Genomic DNA, 22,234 nt, shown 5'->3' with positions numbered 1-22,234 from the left:
AAAACAACAAGGCCATTTATCAACAAGCCTCAAACAACAGGTTTCATTTGAAACGTGAGATGCATCCCCTCCTGCCAAGTACTGCAGTAGTAAGCCATGGACTTAATACAACTTTGGCTCCCTGTGAAAGGATCAGAGGTTCATCTGAGGGAAGTTGGAGAAACAATTAAAAGTAAAGCTCCTGTCTCACCCAAATCTAGCCTTGATTTATCCAGTAAACCGAACATCCACTATGTGCCTGAAAGCAGAGCAGTAATGAAGCCCTGACTTGGGAAAACAAATATTGGCATGCATAGGCACACACAGCTAAACCTTTTCTGCTTAAAGAATTGCACTGAAAATCACTAATGTTGGGACCCAATTTTAAGTGGTGACACTGCTACTCACATACATAAGAACTGATTTCGTATATCTACCTTCATCTTTTCTTAATTGCATTTGCAGCTGTGACAAAGGCTGTGCAATCTTGCACTATGTAAGCTTATGACACTTCAATCTTGTTCGAAAATTCAAGCTAAAATGTAGCCATTTTTGTGTCTGTGATCTTCCTGTTGCCTTTGGTGTATGCAAACCACCACCTACAGTAAAAGTAAAGATGACCCTCAAGAAAACAACTGTTTTAACACCCTCTTGGCTTTCTCTTATATCACAGGTTCACTCAAAAACAACGAGCCCATCAAAGAGCCTCTGAACATTTTACCTCATAAGGGATCACCATCTCCAGTAAACTCTGATAAGACGTTAGACGAACTATGGATCCCAAGGTAAGGAAATGCACACAAAGGGTATTCAGCGTGCCTCCATGGAAAAATATAGTCAGAGTAGTGTCAGAGCAAGAATGCTTGTTTTGGGAAGGACAGCTGGACTAAGCTATAGCTCTGATCCATGCCTTCTCACCTTGACTCGTAGTGCTGGTTTCAGTCTTAATGATATACACCATATAGTACTAGCATCATGGTATAAAGGGTCTTATCAGTATGAGTTTGGAGAAGACAGTGAAGGAAAAACGGGGAACAAGAAGACAGTGGGGAAGATGGAAAAAAGGGGAATGTGATGTAGGATCACGCAGTGGTGTAAGCAAAGCGGGCAGACTGGTTGAGAGAATAAGGAGAGCCTGTGGGCATTTCCCTATGGAACATCCCAACATAAGGGTGATCACATTCTCGGCCTTCCCAGAGGGCTCTCCTGAAGCCTTTTATACAATCCCACATGGAAAACAGGACTTTATAGCTGAAGAAGTAGCTACAAAGATGCTTTCTAAAGTATTCTGACTTTGTTTGCTGTTTACTTTGAAGAACTGATGGGCAACAGAGGCTTTCAGTGAGGTAGCCCTTTTTGGCTTAAATCCCTCAATGACCTAGGTCCAGCAAAAGGTCCTGATCCCACAGCCAATAAGTTTACATACATCCCATTAATTTACCCTCACCCTTGCTCTCTTGCCACTGCAGCCAGGCAGAGAGAGGAGCAGCTACCTAGCCTTACGTTTTCTAATATACAAGTGAGGTATTCTCTGAAACTTCCTTTCCAGCTCCTCATCTCTTTTGTGTGTAACTATGAGATAGTCCCTACTTGTACTGTAGAAGATCAAGCTGAAAGTGCTAAACACTTGCCCTCCAAAGGGGCATGCATTATACTGCACTGTGTGGTCCTAATTACTGAGCCTAGTTGTGTTGGTGTAATGCATAGTGCCTTTCCAGGCACCTTTCCTTATGGAGAGGACTCCAGTAAAAAAATTTTAGCCAAACTGTCAGGTTGTATTTAAATAAATTAATTGGCCTGGCTAAAATTTATTGCCCTTTGGCATTAAACTGAGCGTATGAAACTAGACAGTTACAGTCTGCTGCGATGTCAAACCCATCTGTCTTCCTCTCCTTGCAGCATAATCATCACTGTCAGTCTCTGACATTCTGACACCGCCACTTAGGCAGCTCTAAAACATGAAAATTCTGATTCTCCCTGGAGCTGGAAACAATGAGCCAGTGCTGGGAGTCAGTTTTATCAAAGATGCTGCTGTGCACAGAGCTTGACAGGTCAGTACAGGTTCTAAGTCATGTGTCTGCCAAAAGCAGGCAATGCTGCTGAGTGCCATCATCTCTTGAAACTGAGCAGAGAAATTTGACAGAGAATGAGACCAGAGTTCCAGCTCAAACTGAGCCCATGGACTTCCCTTCTCCAAAAGATCAGCTGTAATTTATAAGAGAACCAGTAGAAAGCTGCATTGTGAAAAGCCTGCAGGAACCTAAGGATATTGCCATCATTTGCAGTAATCACTATTCTCCCCCTTCGGTTGGGAAAACAGGCCATTGTGCAGATAAGGCATCTAAAATATTATCACTGGTCTCAAGAAATGCATTTAATCTTTCCCCAAAAGAATAAAACTGGTACCTGTCAGCTAAGAGTTCTTCTGAAAGCAGAAGCTAGCAGTTCTACAGAAAGGACAGTATAGGCATCTCTGACCAGCACTGGGAAGGTCCACAGGGTTCTCAGGAGTGAATCACCACAGTCCTGACAGCAAGTGGGGCATCCATGCTGCATCTCTTCATGTTCAGCAGCATCCTACAGCAACTATGTAAATGCCAGGGCTGGGCAGGCACAATCCCTTCTCCTTGCATGAAGATGACCAGCAGGTCTGACACAAATGGGTTCTTCACAGGTAGGGATGTCACTTCATATATGACCATGCTACATGATTTAGGACAGAGAGCAAACACATCTGGGGAATGTAGTAAACAGCTCAGGAAGAGGAATCATTATCTGCATTGTACTCAGAAGGGATATGGACTTTAACACTCTGATTAAGGAAAGGGACCATAGGCTCCTTCAAACCACTGGTGACTTGAATCTGTGTGCCATTCAAAGCTCTGAGAATAGCAGAGTAGTTCATTGATCTCAGAACACTGATGTCTGAAAACAAGATGACCTCAAACATTATTGCTGGTGTTCCAAAATCTGCCATATGTCCTCCATAAGATACTTCTTAAGAGGATTTTTATGCCTAACTATTCTTAAATTATTTTTTTTCCCATGATCTTTCTCCTGTGCGATTCCCAGCTCCCCCTAAGCACTCTAGAGTTCTCCACAACATCCCATGGCTCCCTCCTAGTCTTCCGCATTGTACAAAGATGCAAACCCCTCACATGACAAGCTGCTTCCTGACAACTCAGCTGACTTGCTGTGAACATTTCAGTGCTGAGCTTCTAGCACAACTTCTGTTTTTCAGAGTAATCAGAGCCAAAGACCTAGAAGGAACCAAACTCAACAAAAGCTGCTCTTTCCCACAGTGACCAGTCCTTCCAGCTTCAGAGTGGCAGCAGTTGTGCAGACTGAGATCACAGAAAGCCATCACAGAAAAACATCCATCCAGGGTGTCCATCCACAACTGTCAGCCTCAGCTGAAAACAGCTCCCACAGAGACCAGAAAACTAGTCATTTCAAACCCTAGAAAGGAGATTCACTAATCAGTGTCTACCCTATTTTACCAGCTAAATAGGATGTTGAATTCTCTTCATTTCTAATGCAATACAGATATTTTAGCAGCATAACTGTATTATTTACCTACCATTTCCCACTGAGTCAGATTCCAAAAATGGTATGTCTTTATTATGGGCCACTAGATACAGTGGAAGAGAAACTCAGTGTGAAATTTCATGTTGCAAAGCTCACTGCGAGGTCATTGGTCTACCAGTGGCAGAGCAAACTATTTCTTTAGGCTGGTTATGAAACCTCCAATTCAGAGAAACGAGGATCATCTAAAAATCATTTGATTACATTTGATCTGAGCTCAAAGAATAGAAGTACTACAACAGTGAATACAAATAGTCACCTTCAGCAGCAAGAGAGAATCTAACTTGTTTGAATTAATGCAATCACGTGTGTTAGAAAGAAACAGTACACATGTAAAATAGCATAGCACTCTGAAGGATGCTTGTGTGAATTTGGGTTAGCATCCCTCTCAGCACAGCACTCTGTCCTGGGCAGCAGAGGGCACTGCTTTTATAGCCTGATTTAACTAGAAAAGCGGAGAAAGCCTCTAGACAGGCTAGAACCTGTATTGCAAAAGGTCCTGTACCATACTCGAGCAGTTTCTTTCTACTTAGAAATAAATTTCTTACAGTCACTTCTTCTCTATGCTGCCCAATGGTGCTTCAATTTGCAAGTGGTGAAGTCAGGAATAGCTGGTGCAAACACATGTTAACCAAACCTTTATACATTGTCACACTACAACAATTTTTTTGCTCTTTTAGAGATAGATGATAGATAGATAGATAGATAGATAGATATAGATAATGTTTTTCCTATTCCTCTTTCTGTACAATCTGAATCTTAAAAAGTCTAAGAGCAACAGTATTTGCAGGGAGAAGAATTTTAAAAACCAATAAATTTTCAGTAAAAATAGCTACTGTAGGTATTAAAATGCTGTTACTCTCAAAATCTCATATTTCACAGGATCATACAGAATAATAACCACCAACATACACAATTCTAATTAAGTATCCTTCCAGCATGCAGCCAATGGAGATCCCAATCCCAGTCTGCCCACCTATTCCACCCAGTCTCTGCTTGTCAGGTTTTTCAGCCCAGTCATGGTTTCATTCCCTGGCAAGGTCTAGACTTTGCCCTCCAGCTCTCCCAATCTGATCTGCTTCATCTGGACATACCCTGACCCTCAGGTCCTCAACCAATCTCTTTGTTTCACTCCTTTTCTATCAGCTTCAACTTGTAATTCCCCACACAATTTCCCAGACCCATGATTCCTCTCTCCTCCCTCCTGTGGCTCATCTCAGTGTCCTGCCATTCCCCAGGCTCTTCACCCTTTGGTTCCTCATACAATCTTACTCTCCCACCCCTCCTTCTAGCTCCAGTGCTACATTTTACAGCCTTTTCCAACTCACCATTTCCTGAAGCGCACAGCTGTGGGTGAGTCCTCTCTTCATAGGAGTCTCCTGGTCCAGAAGTACACCCCTGCCTCTCCGTGCTTGAGTCTTGCTCCTTCTGTTTTTCAGTCAAGTAGTTTTCTCATTGTGCTGCCTGGACCCAGCACAAAGATCACTGAGGATGCAGCAGAAACGGCCTTTATTCACAGTGCCTAGAACTGGACCAGGCAGTTTTTACAGCTGCAATATCAGAAATGTTTCTCTCAGCCCTGAGCAGGGCACACGTTCTCTCCATGGCCAGCAGCTCAGGCAGGGATTTTAGACGCTAAAATCTAAGTCTAAAGTTTGTGTGTATTGCAGAGAGTGGAAAAGGGCCTATAATTTCTAATGGATTTTCCTAAGTGTGGCAAAGACAAAGCACTGGCAAACCCTGAATTTCAACTCGTATTTCAATAGAAACCAAAGCTTCTCAAAGGATAGAACGCCAGGTTTTCTGTTTTCCTTTAACAAGGATCCAATAATATTTTCCTAAGCATAAGAAATTGCTAATTGTTTTTAATATATAAAAAATAACCTGTCTGTGGCAGATGGTCGGTAAGTAAAAATGTAACCCTGATGATTATGAGCATCAAAAGGTTAGAAGCACCTAAAGGTAAGGATCTGATAATAGGAAGTTCTGAACATTTCTAGTTATCAGTAAGGCTGCCAGCCCCAACAGATATAATTAAGGTATTTTGATGAAAGCTTAAGCAGGTTCAGGAGAACAGATGTGCTCTTGGCCTTTAGGATCTAAAAATATTAGGGATGAGGAGTTCCACTTATCTTCCACTAAAAAGTCAAAAAACAGGAATAAAAATTGCACAGACACACCCATTGTCAAAAGCACTGCTAAAAATCACGTGAACAGAGAGAACCTGAACGGCATGAACCTGGAGTATGAAAATATCCTTGACTAGGTATAACATTATTCAAATCTATTACTAACTTCACACTTCTCCACAAATTTTGTTAGCTCAGATTAAAACAGTGCTTCTTACCTCATCTTGTGGCCTTTCTTGGTGTGAAACTCCCACTAACTAGAAGGATTTGGGGAATTTTTCATGAATAAGATATGCTGGACTGCCTCTTCTCTTTTTAGTTTCTGGACGAGGAGGTCTAATTTCTAAAAACTGCTATAAGAGAATATTAAAAAAACGCATTTCAATGTCATTTGAAAACAAGCTCTTCACACAGCTTTATTCTAAGGATTACTTTTGAGTTTAGGTGCACATAAGAAATCTTAATTCAAATGATTAACCATTTTTCAAAATTACTAGTGCCTGAAAATACAAGCCAAGATTGGAAATTCATCCCCCAAACATAACTTAAATGAGATAATTGTAATAAACTAATTATAAACTCACACCAATTATCACATTTTTAATGCAACCATGGATCAGGTCAGCCAACATTTAAAATCTTTTCCAACAGCAGTACAGTGAAGCTGGGAACAGTCTGCAACCACAGGAACCCCTTCTTTGTGAATGTATGCAAGTTCAGACCCATTCTCCTTTGCCCACAGGGAGCTGAACCACGGTTACGCTCATGTCACCAGAGCATGGCCATCTAACAATGGCCATGGGGATCATTTCTAGTGCCTGCCTGCTTGGGGATCCTAAGAATTCCAGAGACAAAACTGCACTTTGGTCTGTCAGGGCGTTGCATGACTTCTGTCACCAGCAAGAGCACAGGGCACACAGCACCGTTTGTGTGGTGCTGGGGTAGGATTTTTAACTAGTTGCTTTAATGTATGTTGTTCTAGTAGTCAGATTCTTTCTTCTCCCCTACAACTAGACAGAGAATTATAGGATGAAATACAGGGGTTTTGGTCAGAAAACTCATTTGTCATGATGAGATTCTACTGATTTTGATGATATAGGGGAAAGCTGTTTAGGCTCTGTATCAAATTTATTGTTGATACAGTGAGAGAGAAAAGAAAACCTCCTCCAAACTCCTACCCAGATGGTTAAGATTAGTTGGAGGGGGAACTTCTCCCTGAGCCTGCAGTTCCACAGCAGTGTAAAATAATCCAAGGTGGCACTGCCATGGTCCTGCCATCCATCTGCATGTCTGCCACCTCTGCTATGCTGGCACTCGCATTGAGCTCACCCTGTAGTGAGACAACCCAGACACACACAAAGCTAGTTCTACCAAAAAAAAAGAATCATTTTCCATCAGTTTAACTGCCCAAACTTGCCCACCAAGAATAAGATGAGCGTCAGCACTGGCATAAAAGTGGAGGTAGAAATCTGCCTCAAGGAGTTGAGTGAAAAGTGGAATTGAGCAGCTAGGTCAGCTTAAACTGCACGCAAAGTCCTAATAATTGCGGAAGTAGGGAGGAAGAAACAGGCAGCTATGCCAGAGCTATTCTGCTTAGCAGAAATAGTCTAGCATTGACTCACCTAAAGTGGTATCTGGTGAATAAGGCATTCACCAGGTTCAAGCACCTTTCCCAGTGACCAGAGAAAGCAGAGCAGCTCCAGGAAGAGAGACTGATCCACCCTGGAACAGGCAGTAACATGTGGAATGTGAGGCAATGACACAGCTGTGACTCCAACCCGGAACCCCCACACCCAGCATGAACATCCCAGCCACCAGACAACTGTGAGAGAATCAGTTGTTTGCCTGCCTTCCTTTTTCATGACAAACTTTGAAAGCTTTGTTTTGCCCCCAAACAGAAAAGCAAGATTTAGAAAAACACAATTTTTGTAGGACAAAAATATCTCCTTCTCACTAAATATACTTTTTTGCTCTGGTTACAGAGCGCTGGGAACACTCTGTCACCTCACTTGGGAGAAAAAGTATTTCTCGGGCACTTGTTCTGTTTACAGGTGTATGTCAACATGAAGTATGAGAATAAGCCTGGAAAGGAAGAAGGAGCAACATTTTTGAAATACCAAATTACAATTAAAAAGAAAAAGTTCTAAAGGAAGGAAAAGTAGACTATTAGTCACTGCTACACAGTGGAACAGATCTGAGACACAAAAATACAAGCTGTGGCCTCCCATGGCCACAGGGGGCATTTCACTCCCAGCTGGTGTTCTCACCTCTTCATAGCTTCCAAGATTTTCATTATCATTATTACTTTTACTGATCCTTTCGGGTTTTCATCTCAGACCAAAAGTGAAATTATTTTGGAAAATTTGAAGGAAAAAGGAAGACAGGCTGGATCAAATTACCAGACAGTTATGGGATCCTGAAAAGATGTTTTCTATTTTTGAATGTTTTTCATAACATGACCAGACGCTTTTTCTAATAAGAAATTTCAATTTGCAACAGATTTAACCCTTAGGAGTGAAGCAATATGAGGGGTTAGAATCTGTTACTCTCAAAGCATACTTCTGAAACTTTTTAAGTAGATACATCCAGAAGTTATATTTAGATATACATTTATTCTAGCAGTGTCAGTAAGAGCTTATGCACTGACTTCCCTTTGTATACTAAGGAGAACTCCTCACTGCTCTTGGTCCTTCCCTTTAGAAAACTGTAAACAGCATCCCCGCTTTTCCAGAATTCAAGATAACGAAGAGGTTTGGTACAGTTAATGTCCTCCCTCCCCTCTTCTAAGAAAGAAGCTTTTTAGCATCCTACCCACTTACTAAAACCCTTGACAGTATTCTTGCCCTGGCAGCCAGCCACCAAAACATCAGTCATTAGGCAGAGCTTCAGATAGTCTCTGCTGCTTTATCCCTTCTACAACGTTTTGGCAGCCCCCTCACTTACCTGTATCCCCAAACCCCCTAGCCCCAGTGTTTAATGGCTGATAACCCACTTTCATCCTATATTGACCATCTACTTCATGACAATCTCCCCCCCCATACAGCCCCAGCTGTCAGGCTCTTTTCCTCCTCCTCTCAGTGCAAAACAGGCTCCAGCTCTCACCCTCACCCTGATTTTTCTGATCGGTTGTGTGGTCCTTCCGACCTCCCAGTCTGGGACCGACAGTCTTCTCTGAGTCCTCTATGACATTTTCAGCTGTTTTTCTCTCCCGTTCTGCCTCTTAATAACTTAAGGACTGAGCTCTCAAGTGTGCTGGATTGAGATCTAGTTCACATAAGCTGAGGGAGTTTTTCTGAATGTATAGTCATGCGCTGATTGGAAGCTATCCTGATATATCATTTAGCAAATACAATATAAAAATGATAAAAAGGGAACCATTTTACACAGAGACCATCACATGGGGTTTATGTTGTTGCATAAATTACGTTATCACGTACAGAAAAAAACCACGGTTATTTATGCACAGGGAGAAAGCGAACATGAGGAATAGCTGAGCATTTTCTGACTGTTAACTCCTCAATTGCAATGTGGTGCAGATGACGTTTTTTTGCTGAGGGTTACTAACGTGTAGGGAAGAGCTGCACCCAGCCTGTCTGCAAGCACTGGAACGGATCCGAGGGTGTAACTGTACTCTGGAGCTCAAGAGGATTTATCCCTGAGGCAGAAAAACAATTACCTGAACGAAGACACATATAGATCCTTGAGTACTGAGATACTTACTGCCTAAATGAGACATATATCCTTATGGAAGTAGCGACGCTAAGGAGGGGGAGACGGGGGAAATGACCTGGGTGCAAAGCCCTGCCGGAGGAGGAGAGGAGGATAGCAGTCAATCCTGTGGGGTAATCAAGGGTGCAGTGCCCGGCAGGAGGGATTAGGCTGAGTTTCGCAGTTACAGTCCTCCATCTCAGGGTTTCATTCCCAGAGAAGAAATGCACCATATGCACCAGATCTGGAAGCAGCTCAGGAGAGCCCCCCTCTGCCACCCCCTTTTCTCCCTCAAAGCCCGCGCCAGCCACACATAGGCAGAGAGGTGCAGGGGATGGGGGGCAGTGCTATGCCCTCGGTCTGAGGGAGGAGAGGTCAGTGCCAGGGCAGGACCCCCTTCCCGCTGTGGGGTGGCTGTGCATGGAGGAGAGGAGCTGGGGCCCGGGCTGATGCATGGGGTGGGATGGGGTGTGTGAGTGCTTGCTGGGGGGGGGTGCCTTGCTGGGGAGGGAGGGAGGGGATGGAGAAGGGGCTTCCCTGCATCTAGGGAAGGAGCCTCTCTGCAGGAGAGCAGGGGGGATGGAGGTAGGGGGGCCTGTGAAGGTGGGGGGTCCCTGGGGCAGGGATTGCTGCCTTTTGGGGGGGCCCTTGGGGAGGAGGGAGTCAGCCTCCCGGCGGAGGAGGGACCTGCGTTGGAGTGCTGGAGGGGAGCTGGGGGGCTGAGGAGGTCTCTGCGGGCAGGGGTGCCAGGCACAGGGTGGGGGGCTGCAGGGGGTCGGAGACTCTTGAGAGGTGAGGTTGTGAGGTGGGGGAAATCTGAGGGGCCTGTGAGGGCTCAGAAAGGATTTTGGAGGCTCTGAGAGGGTCTGTGGGGGGCTCTGAGGGGCTGTGGGGGGACTCAAGGGTCGTGTGGGAGCCCTGAGGGCTGAGTCTGGGGGACTCCGAAGGGGCTGCGGGGGGCTCTGAGGGAGCAGGGTTGGGGAACTCTTAACAGGCTCTGAGGGGTCTTGGAAGGGATTTGGGGAAGACTGAGGGGGCTCCGCGACGATTCAGTAGAGCTCTGTGGGGCCTCAGAGGAGATCTGGGAACATGGAGAGGGGCTGCGAGGGGCTAGGGAGCTCTGAGGAGCTTATGGGGGCCCGAGGGAAGGTTCTGAGGGGATTTTGAGGGGTCTCTGTGGGGAGAATCTGTGGGGATGACTGAGGGGGGGGGTCTGTGGGGATTTTGGGGGCAGAGCCCGGGGGAGTTCTGGGGAGGTTTGGGAAGGCTCTGAGGGGATTTGGGTGGAGAGCCCCTGGGGACGCCTGACAGGGGGTCTGAGGGGACGCTCTGAGGGGACTCTCTAGAGATTGGGGGGAGGAGAACCCATGGGGACGCGGGGGGGGGGGGGATCGTCTGAGGAGAGGCTCTGAGGGCGCTTGGGGGCTCAGAGGGTCTCGAGGGGCTGCGGGGGCGCCCCAGGGGCGGCCGCATCTCCCCTCTCCCTCCCGCGCAGGCTTCTGCCTTCCTACCCCCGTTACCGTGGCAACCGCCCGGGCTCCCCCAGCCGCGCGCCGCCGCCACTGCCGCCGGAGCTGCTCGGCAGCCGCCTGCCGCCGCCGGCCATGGAGCTGCTGGCCGCAGCACTCAGCGCCGCCTGCGCCCTCGACCAGGACGGGTCGGCGGGACAGCCCGGCAGGTGAGCGGGGGGGGGGGTGGTGGATACTGGGGAGGAGTGCCAGGGGCCGCGGCCGCGGCCGGGGGCGGAGGGGTGCCTCCCGCCGCCGCGGCTGAGGGTGCCTCCGCCCCCCCCACAGGGAGCCCCCCGCGGCCGCTGAGGAGAGCCCCGCCGCCGCCACCGCCGAGGCGCCGCCGCACGCCCACCCCATGACGGCCGATTCCTGGAGGAACCTCATCGAGCACATCGGTAAGGAGCCGTCCGCCGTGGAGGGGATCCGGTCGGGGGGGGGGGGGGCGCTGTCCGACGGCCGCGCTCTCCCACAACTTCGCCGCTTTTGCCGTTCCCCGCACTCGGGCAGCACAGCAGCCCCTAGAGGTACCGCCGCGGCGGGCCGGGCCCCTCGCCCGAGCCGAGCCGCCGCCTCCCGCCCCCCTAAACCCCCCAAACCAGCAGCATTTAGCGAACGAAACCCAGATCTAAACCCGAGCGGTACATGGCAGGAGGGAGCCTCAGGCAGGGGTAAGGCGGCTGTGTTGCGGGAACCCAACTGTCCTCGCTGGGAAAACCTCTCTCTGTTGGTGTAAAACCTAGTAACCATGGCCTTAGCGGTGGCTTTTTGCTGTCTTTAGGGGCAGCAGGTTTGCACGCTGCCTGGCAGGAGATTTAATGGTGTCGCTGAGCAGCTTTGCCTCTGTTCATAAATAACGATTACTTCTTGTAATTACAAAGCAGTTAATCGTTAACGCTACAGCCAACTTTCTGCTGAAATCTGATTTTCCATACTCAAAAAGACATACGATTAAAGTATTGGGTCAACTATCCTGTTGGATGTTAGCTGTATGCAGTGGGGTCAGCGTGTATTTTTAACAGCCCCTGGTGTAGCATTTGCAATGGAGGAGTAAGTTATTTTACCATTTGTGGTCTCTTTGTAAAGGCAGAGTTGAGGTTTTCTGGGTGGCTGTGGAGGAGAAGTCTGTTACGCTTTTGCTCTTGTGGTTTTTTGTTTGGTTTTTTTTTTTTTTTGTGGGATACGGAGAGGACCTTCACAGCTTGTTTCTTGGTTTCCCACATCTGAATTGTGACATTCCTCAGAGAGGTTTGGGTAACTGCAAAGTTAACCCCCATCCACCGGTTTTATGGTGAGAATATAGAAGCTTCATATTTAAACAGTTCCGTTCAACTTCAGGAAGTGAAACTGCAAGATACTTGAATCAAGAGGACAGGACTGTAGCACTTTGCATGGGAAAATCGGGTAGATAACTCTCATGAGCAGGAAGGCAAACCTCCCGGGCAGGAAAAAGGAGAATTATCACACTGTTTCTGGGAGAGGAGAGTGGCTGCAGTTTGGTGTCAGGTCGTGGCAGGCAGGGCTGATTCTTGGAGCGCCTGATGCCACGGGGACAGTGCTAGGGAAAGAGGCTGGTGTGAAACCAGCAGCCTGCCAGTGTCTGTCAGACAAAACAGCTGAGTTCGGGGCCTTCTGGAGGAAAGTGGTGAACAATTTGCATGGATGTTACCAGATCTGTTACTTGCTTTTGGCTGTGTAGGTACTAATCTCCCAAGGCAGGTGTGTCAGTATATTGTCAGTTTACCGGGACTGTGCTGCTAAGAGGCATAATAAAAACACTAAAACCAGCAGGACTTCAAAGCAACCTATATTCATATATATTTTTATGTGCTGTATATCAGAAGGAAGCCGTGTGATAGCTGCACGCATCAGTGTAACTGCAAGTAGGTCTGTTGCACCTTGATGGAGGAGACAGGGTTTTGGCAACCAGAGATGCAAGGCTAATCCTCAACAGAGAGGTCATTTCAAATGGCTGGAACACACTCGCTCCTTTCCCTCCCTCCTGCCTTTGAGGCATTAATGGACTTTTTGCCTGAAACTGGAGCAGAGAATTTCAGAGAAAACATCTCTGGACCTCCTGAGATTTTACATAGCTTTCAGTGTAATAACGTTTACTTTAAAAGCATTGCAAACTCTCTAAGGCGAGGATTTTCCACAATTAGTAACTAGTTTTTTAATTCCCCTCCCAGTTTTTGAGAGAGCTGGGAAGGGAGACTGTGGCAGCAAAATTAAATGGAATAAACACAAAGGGATAAGTCTATTAGGTACTATACAAACTATGTAAACACCCCTTGGGAAGATCAGCCTTAACCACTTAAGCCAACAGGTGACACCAGGCCCATGCTCTGACCACACGGTTAACCTTTAGCCAGATCGCAGCAGTAGGGACAGTTGGGACATAAAACAATGAATGGAGCTTGTACAGGTCTCTGACATTTTGTACTTGTTCACTTACTAAACATAAGCATTGTATCTTCTGAGTCACATTCAACTACTAATCTCAGCTTCTTTCTACACATTCAGTCAGTTCCCAGATATATTGCTCTCCTTTCAACGTCAAAACCCTGTTCCCTGACCTTGCATCTGTTACGCCACCCATCCTGTGCGATGACCATCTCCTGCTTCATCTAGAGTAGGCTTTTGCATGGCTTCTCTCCCTCTCTCTCTCTTATCTAAGCTTTTGCTGTACCCATTGTAACCTCTTTACCGACATATGGATAGACCTTTTACAGCAAGATAGTGAGTATATCTTTTTTCCTTGCTAGCACAACCCTCTTAGTTTCTTCCTATGCTTCTTCTGCCTCAACATCTACCTGTCTTTTGTCTTTCTTCTGGTATCACTTTTCTGCTTCCTCCCCATATTGCTGTCTGTGGTGGAGCTTCAGCCAGTCTCTCTTCAGCTCCCTCCTTAAAATGAGTTTTACCTTGCTGTGATTTCCGAACGAGTTCTGGTGGTAGATGCCTTTGGTCTATCAATGTCCCCATGCCCATATTTGCCTTTGCCTGCCACTGAAGGCTCCACACGTCTTATCTGTTCGGTTGGTCAGATGGGGAACCTGGAAACAAGATTAAGTTTCATTATCTGGATTTTATTTCCTTAAAAGCAAAGGGCAAATTTGTCTTGAGGATCTTTTTTAAAGGGCTCCTCTCCAGATCTGCACAAGGGACACTAAATCCCCCTTACACAAAATATCCTTAATTGCCTCTGACTTGCAGGGCAGACCCACCAGCACAACATGGCTGTACAGTCAGACACTGAAGTATCATTATCTCCAATAAGAGTAAAATAGATAGATTATACTTCAGTTTCCCAGCATGTTTTCCCTTGAGTCAAGTGCTGCCCATACTGCTGCAGGGTGTTACCTCCCAGCTTGTCCTGCTGTCTGGTGTGCAGTTCGGTGGGGTAGAAAGTGCCCAGTGCCCTACCGCACCAGAGCCTTCAAGCACAGGCTGAGCTTACAGATCAGCACCACTGAAAGCAGCTCTGATTCAGTAGGCTCTCTGCTCCATTCCTGAAGGAGCCTTTCCACCCTGCTACTTCCTCAGCACCCTCACTGATGCTAAATAACAGGCGGAAGTGCTTAGGAAAGTCATATAAGCCTAGCTGACGCAGAGGGAAATTATGTAAGTAGCAGCAGCATGCAAAACTTCAGGGGAAGTCTCCTCTCTTCAGTTATCGTGTAGGAAGCTAACAGAAGACTGTATGGTTTCCTAGGCACAGCTGCCCTTATTGCTATTTTAATCCGGTGTTGAGCATCTTTCCAGGGAGAACAGATAGCAGGATATACTTGCAGACTGCAGTAATGCTGTCCTTGTGCCTGTGCTTTTCCCCAGCATATTTCTGATACAGTTTTTAACAGTGACTGGTACGAAGCCTTGTGAAAACTGACCCAGAGATTTAATAGGCAGTAACATCCACGTTTCTGCCCTCCCTAGACAAACTCCCGACCCAGTTGTCTCTCATCTTATTACACATGGAATTTGCTTCTGAGATCCAATATTGTGAATGCGTGTGACCAGATAGCTTTTAACCCCTAATGATTCAAGCAAAAAAAAATGTAGGTTGGTTTTTTTTTTTAACATCAGGGACTTTATTCATTCATGTTAAACTTTGCAATTCAAGTATAAACCAAGGGGGGTAATGTAAATTGCACTCCTTCAGTTTGACTGAGGAGAGTGACTCAGAGCAGGCTCATGCTCTCTTGTCTTTTCATATCTTCTAAATTACATTTTATATTCAAGCAATTAATATTCTGGGTCCTATAGATGGCTTAGAAAGAGAAATGGGACAGTTAGAAAGCCCTAGGAGAGACAAAGGATCTTCTAAAGATGGCCGAGGAATTTCAGGATTCCTACCTTTTTTGTGCTGTCATTTAAAATCAGGGGTGGGGGCAAATTCTGTGCAATTTTGTCTGCTCCTGAAGTTAGTAAGTGAAACTCAGAAGACACCTCGTGTGATTGATGTGCTGCAAGATGGTGTGAATTCAGAGCCTTTTCCTTAGTGCTGTGGCATTCAGGTACCTTTTGAATGTTAATTTCTTATCTTCATTCATCCTAGACACCGAGAAGGAAAACAGAAAGAAATTAAGCAACATGTCCAAGGCTAACCATGAAGTCAATACCAAAACAAACTAGTAACTGTAGCTTGTTGTGCCAATGCTTCACCTGTCCAGCGCCTTAACAGCAGCTCAGTGTTTCCTCCTTAAGGATTTTCATGGCCATCCAATTGCTCCTTTAAAGTAGTTTCAATGTATGCAGTATTACTTTTCCAGACACACACTTACACATACCTATCAGTCTATATAACTTGTAACATCATAATATTGCAGAGAAAATCAAGGTTTAAATAACAAACCACTTCTTTTATGTCTTCTGATTGATCATGGATTCATCCGATTGTGTTACTAAATGTTTTGTGAGAGCAGATTGTTGACAATACTTTAGATTTAGAAATGGCCTCCATTTATAGTTTCCACTTCTGGCTGAAATAGGAATGCCATAATTGGCTTTTTTGCTCAGCATGGAAGTGATCTCTCTCACCTTTGCTGAGGTGAACTAATGCAAAACAAATATCCTTTCCCACAATACATTTCTACTCTTTTGTTCACTTGTAACCTCTCAGACCTATTATGTTGCCTCCTAGGACTCTTGTATCAGGAATATCGAGATAAATCCACACGTCAGGAGATTGAAACTAGACGACTGCAGGATTCACAGACAGACCCTGAGGAGAGTTCACCCAGCGAGGAAACCCCATCTGAGGCAGAACCTACAAGTACAACTGAAAGCAAAGCTCCACCACAAATCAGTTTGCTAAGGAACTCCAACTCCAGGTTCAACTTATGGCAGGATCTTCCTGAGATCCGGAGCAGCGGGGTCCTCAGCATCCTCCAGCCAGATGAGATCAAGCTGCAGGAGGTAATGGGGGAAGGTGAAATGTTTCTTGACCGGGTTGTTGCTTAAAAGAGTGAGAGTGAATTAAGTCAAATGATCAAGATTTAAAAATGAAAAGCTTCATAGCAGTCACAGACAAGCCTTGGCCTGCTGAGTACTTCTCTGTGTTGCACTGGTTAGCACCACTTGCTCTTTTTTTGGAACTACAGATGTGCTATATGGTATTGCTGCTGGACATTTCTGTAGCAAAAAAGAACTTCTTTTCTCTTTTCTGATTCAGCATTAGGAGCAATTTACAAAGGAAAAGGGATAATGAAGAGGCTCTTGCAATAAAGCTTTTGGTTCCCACTGCACATTAATCCTCTTCTGAAGTTACTGGCAGGATACATACTTTCCACCAGAAATCTTAGAAGAATTCAACCGTTAACTGTAATCTGTTTTAAATATGATGACATTAATGGAAAGGGAAGAGATGAAGATTGATAAACTTCCTTATTTTTAAATGTTGTTACTTGGAGTCTTATGCAAAACAGTAAAAAATAGTGACAGGTATATTTGCATTTTAGCCATACAGTGCATGACATCACTAAGAGTCATACGCTGTTAATTTATAGGGCTGCATCAAAGTAGTAGGTGGGGGTAGCTGCTGCAATTAATGAAAACATCAGTCACACAACAATTTACAACTGCTTGCTGTTTTGGATAGCGTGGGGAATGTGAGTGCTCTTTGTCAATGCATAGCACTGCGTTTGTAGCCAGCAGTGGAGACGAACAAGCCTTGTTTAGTGTGTGGTGTGCACTGTAATACCAGCAATGGGCCTTCAAAGGCTCGATTCTGAGTCCTACTATACTCCTGCGCCAGGATTGCTTCTGGTGAGACCGTTGCAGCAGTGTATCTGTTCAGCCGCGGCTCATAAGATTGTACCCAAAGGGCTGAAGAACATCTTGGGGTGTGAGCAGTTCCCCCTAAGTTTACTTGGATTTGCACAATCAACATTTATGAATCCCTTGTGTATACAATGCCACCCTAGTCCTGGCCAAGACTGTAACTAACTTCACTGTTACACTGGAAAGGCTCATCTTGTGAACTGCAGGGGTATGATGGGCAGGGCTGTGTTACTTACATCCTTAGTAGAAGGGACCCATGTTTATACAGGGTAGCTTGGGCTGGCAGCACAGACTGTTAGTGTGTCAGGGTTATGGCTGAAGGTGACTAAAGTAATTTGTTGCTTTCCCATGTTCTTATTCTGCACTGGTTATTTCTATATCAGATTTGTTCTGTTTACCTGGCAAAACACGGTGCTTCTAACTGCCAGCGTTAAAACCACAATCTGGCATCTGAAAAATCACAAGCTTTTGTTTTTCTTTCTGCTTCAAAATGAAGAGTCTTTTGCAGAGAAACATTTGCTTAAAAGTTTGCATTATAGATTTCAAACCCTGCCGTTTCTGTTTAGTTACTTTCATTACCTGTAGGTGTCTTAAGGAAAAAAATCTCTGTGCTGCTGAACCCCAACATTAAGTGTGCTGAATTTTCTTCTCTCTGCTTAAATAACAAGAGAAATAAAGCAGATGGAGATGGGACAGTGCTGCCTTAAAGAAGTGCTGTGCTTTCTCCTGATGGTAGTTTATCAGAGCTGGAATTTTCTTCCTGTTTGTTCTGGGATTAGCACAGTAAGAGATTATAAAACTGCTAGAAGCCAGAAAGCTGTGAAATTGGCTGAACATTGAATAGATAAAGTGGAGAATTTGCTTTGTGAGGAGAGTCAAGGACAGAAAACAAGAAGGGCTGGAGAAATCACTGGTGGAATTAAAGAGATGATGTTCAAGGACAGAAAACAAGAAGGGCTGGAGAAATCACTGGTGGAATTAAAGAGATGATGTTGAATTCAGCCTTGCTATAAGCAAGCACTGCTTCCTCCTGCAGCACTGGAACTGTACTTACATTGGATATGAATTGGGAGTGTAAGCTGTACATAAGGGCTTGATTAAGTGAATGTAAAGCGTTCAGCTTCATGAAGCAGAATTGGAGGAATTCACCTGAAGTACAGGGCAGCAGAAATTCTGGAGTAAATGTCCTAAGGACAAAATCGTACCATTCTGACCCATTTTGTCTTCAAAGCTGTGGTAAACACAGGGACTAGAAGAGCTTGGAGCCCTTCAGCCAGGACAGGTAGGAGAAGAGTATCATTTAGACCACAGGGAGGAATACCGGTACACAAATGGAAAGAAAGTTGAAGCAAATACCCCTGTTCACAGTTGAGGAAGGGAACACCACCATAGCTGTGATGGAGCAGGGTTTAAATAGTCAAAGAAAAACTTGCTCACCTGCAGTAATCTGCAAAATGGAAGAGACAAGAACAAGAAGAGGAATCTGGTCTTCGTTATTGGCAATGACAGAAAATGACTGAGCAGGTTATCAATACAAGATAAAAAACAAGACACAGGTGTTTTTCAAGCATCAAAACAGGAAACTTGACTGGAAGAGCAATGGATGCTTGAAAAGTGTCAAGAAGGCAATTTGTCATTGTCCCCATTGGAACAAATGAGCCAGAAAATGGAGTTTCAGGAAGGGGAAAAAAACCCCAACAAAACAACAAAGAAAAAACCAAACCAAAACAAACAAAAAAACCCACCCCACCTCCCCAAAACCATACCAAACCAAAAACCACATCCATCCCCCAGCAATTTCAGCAAAACAGTGTTGCAGCACGGCCCATTAGCCACGGGAACTCAAACAGAATTCAGACAGCAATGGTCTCTGCCACACCAGCCTTCTTCATCTGAAGCAAATGTGAGAGTAGGAGGATGTGAAACAACTGGAAGTATCACAAAAAATGTGGGTGCAAATGCAGAAAAAGGAAGAACAAAGGAAAAAGCAAAACACATGTTACAGACCACAGAGATCAGGGAAATACGAAAATTTTGTGCTACTGGAATAATTATCAGAAATGACTAGGTAATTGATAGGGTAGTTTTAATTATCCAGACATCTGTTGAGCATCGAACACAGCAAAACATGAATCAACAAGGGCTTTTTTTTAACTGTCTAGAAAATTTAATGGTACAAGAAGACAAAGCCAAAGGAAATGCTTTTTGGGTTCTGACATGGAGTCAACATGGAGGAAATGACAGACAACATGTATGTAGCAGGAGGAACAAGTGACTAGAGAGAAAACACACTCCCTGTTATTACATGTGATTTAGGTTAAAACAAATTCTGTCACCAAGATACTAGGCTCTGAAGAGGTAGTGGTCCAGAAATTAGAAGAAACAACATTTAATCAGTGAAACTTCTTTCAGCGTGAAACTTCTTTCAGTATGAACCTTAAATTAGATATTGGTATGGCCTTTTTGTGGAGTGGCTCTGGTTTATTCCTCTTCCCCAGTTCAGTTCTCTACCTTTCAGTTTGTCCTTTTTTTATTTACTGTATAGTTTCTTCATTTTGTTCTTTTCTGCTTGCTAACTGTATTGATTTTCCTACACCGTGTTCATCTTCTATGTTTTAGGACATTCTGAGCTGAGTGGAACTCGCCCAAAACAATTTACTAATAAAAATAGTTTAGCAAAGTATTCTCAATCTTTGAACTGAACCATTTTTGCCAAGATGTATGAGCTTTTATAAAGTTTTTGCCAGGGATTATTTGGATTCAGGTCACTTTGGTGTTAGAAAAAGGGGCAGAGACAGACTAATCTGCACCATGTGTCATGGTGTGAATTTAGATCACAGAGCTACTGCTCTGAAAATATTACTTGCTCAAGCAAAAGAGGGACTTGAACCTGGTTGTGTGCACTGGTGACATGGCCTCTGTGTGGAAGAGCGCATGTGACAGGTAGGCAGTCTTTCTCTCTTCTTCCATTTTCACAAAAATGTCCAGAAAATATTTCCTTTCCTTTGCTTCTTTGAGCAAACCTTAGATTTCAAACCTCCAGAGAGCTCTTGTGCTGGACTTACTGCACTTCTAGCAGATGGATGTCAGACTGGCCCTGTGAAAGCAGTCAGGTGTGAGAGCTGGTCACAGCCAATGCCGTGGCGTCGGATCAGAACAACATCCCTCCTAGACTAGACCAGAATGCCCCCTTCTTACCTGGTGCTTTACATGAAGAGCAGGGCCATTAGGAACAGGTATTTCCAATCTATGCAGTAAAACACCATATTGTCTTAATAGGAATTTAGCCTGTAGGATTACTTACTCTTGTCTTTGGTGACTCTTAATTTTTCTCCTTTTTTATCTTCTACATTTCCTTCTTCCTTAGGCTTCACTTCTCTTTTCTTTTCTCAATCTCTTCGCCAAAACATAAGCAATGAAAACGATTAGTATAGCTTTTACGTCACTGTGAGATTTCATGAAGTTAACGAGCCAGAGGACTGATGGAACAGTGTCGGTCATGTTTCCAAGAGATAGTTTCAGACTATTTGTAGACTCAGGAAGATAGCATTACATCAATTGACATTTAGTTCAAATTTTTTTCTAGTTATTTTTGCAATTCCAAGACCAGAAGCTCATGCCTTTTTTTTCTAGTGACTGCTTAGAGCTAGAGCTCATGCTCTTTTTTTTCTAGTGACTGCTTAGAGCTAGCAAAGTTCATTTATTCCACCGAGACCACACCTCGCATTGCATGGTTGGATGTTTGGTGCCAGTTTAGGAGGTTTGCAGCTCATACTTACCATTCAAAAGGGAAACAGCAGTCTGGGCTGCTTGGAGTAGATACTTTGGGTCTGCAGAGGAACAGCTGGATCTCCAAAGTAAATTAGGAAACTTGTGCCTTGCACATGCTGTGAACATTTCGAGAAGCTTGTCCCGATCAGTGGAGATGTTCTTTGCTTTCCTAGCATCTCCTTTAAATCAGAGCCCTGTATATTGATATTTTCACTATGGATTTCTTTATTTCTGTAGTATGGCTTGCACTCTGCACATGCCCATGCAGGTCTAGCACACCCCACTATGGTGAACAGCAAACACACACAAATTAATTTCTCCAAACATAGGCAGAGGGGCTTCTGCAGATCAGGAAGCAACCTTCTAGATGAAGCAAATTGTCTGAGGGTTTAAAGGGAGTGACAGAGGGGCAGGTCTTGATCTTGGCTCTCATGGCCATCCTGCAATCAAACCTTGCAGAAAAAAATTCCTGGCTTGGAGTGTCTGGAAAGCTGCAGTACAAAATGGCTGGTGGTATCAATCCCCAGGATATCTGGAAGGGACAGTCTGTCCCAGCACATCCTGTCTTATTCTTTGGTGCATCTTTACCCATTTCCACTTCTCCTCTCATTTATCAAATAAAAAGGTACAGTTAAAGCTGTAAGAGGTACATTTAGGACCTAGCCAGTCATGCAGAGAAGGAGAGACAGGTTCTTTCTCAGGTTCAGCAGGTGCCCTGGTGAAGCTGCTGGGAGAAGCCGAGCTGATACTCCTCCACTTTTCTCATTGGGAATCTGGCCTTGAAAAAAAACCCCTATCCTCTCATTCCTTAAACACCAGCTGTCCACATATACTGACCAAGTGTATTTCTACCCACACCCTTTGCTCTGTCTCCCTTCTGGGGGCTGTGCAGGCACAGCCTCCTTCTCTGGTGCAGGAAAGGACCACATGTTTGACTTAACTGCCCACCGGGAATATTTCCTAGGCTACCAACCCCACAAAGAGCTGAAATGTCACTTCAACTGATATTTTAGCAGCCCTGGATTGAGTAACAGTCCCTCCTTGCTGTGCCCATCCTCCCAGATCTTGGACTGCAGCACAGTGCCAGGAATATAACCCAGGTCTCTGTGCCTCAGGTTCTTCTGTGATGGATAGTGATTATTTCCAGGAAAAGGCCAAAAACTGATCAGCAGAGAATTTAAAATAATTTCTTTAAAAATAAACCAAAAAACCCCACAACCCAAAAGAAGAACAACCAAGCCGCAAGACAGACCCCCAGCTAATTTGGAAGAT

The 22,234-nt window shown here is 44.8% G+C and overlaps 2 protein-coding genes and 1 long non-coding RNA gene across 12 annotated transcripts in view; 1 reads left to right on the top strand and 2 right to left on the bottom strand.

The window, feature by feature from the left end:
- The window catches only part of NEU2 (neuraminidase 2), a 35,481-nt gene extending 27,745 nt beyond the window's left edge, over positions 1-7,736 (bottom strand). For 2 of the 3 annotated variants that reach the window (XR_008237501.1, XR_008237502.1), the window contains exons 1-3: positions 7,316-7,736; positions 5,912-6,046; positions 4,893-5,049 (exon numbers count right to left, since the gene is read on the bottom strand). The gene's annotated coding sequence lies outside the window, so the exon portion shown is untranslated. Of the gene's footprint in view, positions 1-3,595; positions 3,724-4,892; positions 5,050-5,911; positions 6,047-7,315 lie in introns of those variants that run through there. The other variant, XR_008237500.1, reaches the window with a different exon arrangement.
- The window catches only part of NGEF (neuronal guanine nucleotide exchange factor), a 53,301-nt gene that overhangs the window by 14,212 nt on the left and 16,855 nt on the right, over positions 1-22,234 (top strand). For 3 of the 7 annotated variants that reach the window (XM_052803703.1, XM_052803702.1, XM_052803704.1), the window contains 4 exons: positions 653-764; positions 10,897-11,079; positions 11,198-11,307; positions 16,053-16,327. In XM_052803703.1, the coding sequence (XP_052659663.1) occupies positions 653-764; positions 10,897-11,079; positions 11,198-11,307; positions 16,053-16,327 (680 nt within the window). Of the gene's footprint in view, positions 1-652; positions 765-9,068; positions 9,776-9,969; positions 9,987-10,896; positions 11,080-11,197; positions 11,308-16,052; positions 16,328-22,234 lie in introns of those variants that run through there. The other 4 variants (XM_052803707.1, XM_052803706.1, XM_052803705.1 and 1 more) reach the window with 4 other exon arrangements.
- On the bottom strand, positions 13,852-21,100 carry LOC128149029 (uncharacterized). 2 transcript variants are annotated; one of them, XR_008237504.1, is made up of 4 exons: positions 20,967-21,100; positions 20,496-20,585; positions 15,266-15,463; positions 13,852-13,965 (listed from the first exon to the last, which is right to left on the bottom strand). It is a non-coding gene; the product is annotated as an uncharacterized LOC128149029 (long non-coding RNA). The 2 variants fall into 2 exon arrangements; XR_008237503.1 differs by lacking the exon at positions 13,852-13,965 and adding an exon at positions 15,006-15,179.

The sequence above is a fragment of the Harpia harpyja genome, chromosome 12, assembly GCF_026419915.1.
Source record: "Harpia harpyja isolate bHarHar1 chromosome 12, bHarHar1 primary haplotype, whole genome shotgun sequence".
Taxonomy (NCBI): Eukaryota; Metazoa; Chordata; class Aves; order Accipitriformes; family Accipitridae; genus Harpia; species Harpia harpyja.
Note: the sequence above shows the minus strand (reverse complement) of the source record. Positions and strands in the feature narration are given on the sequence as shown.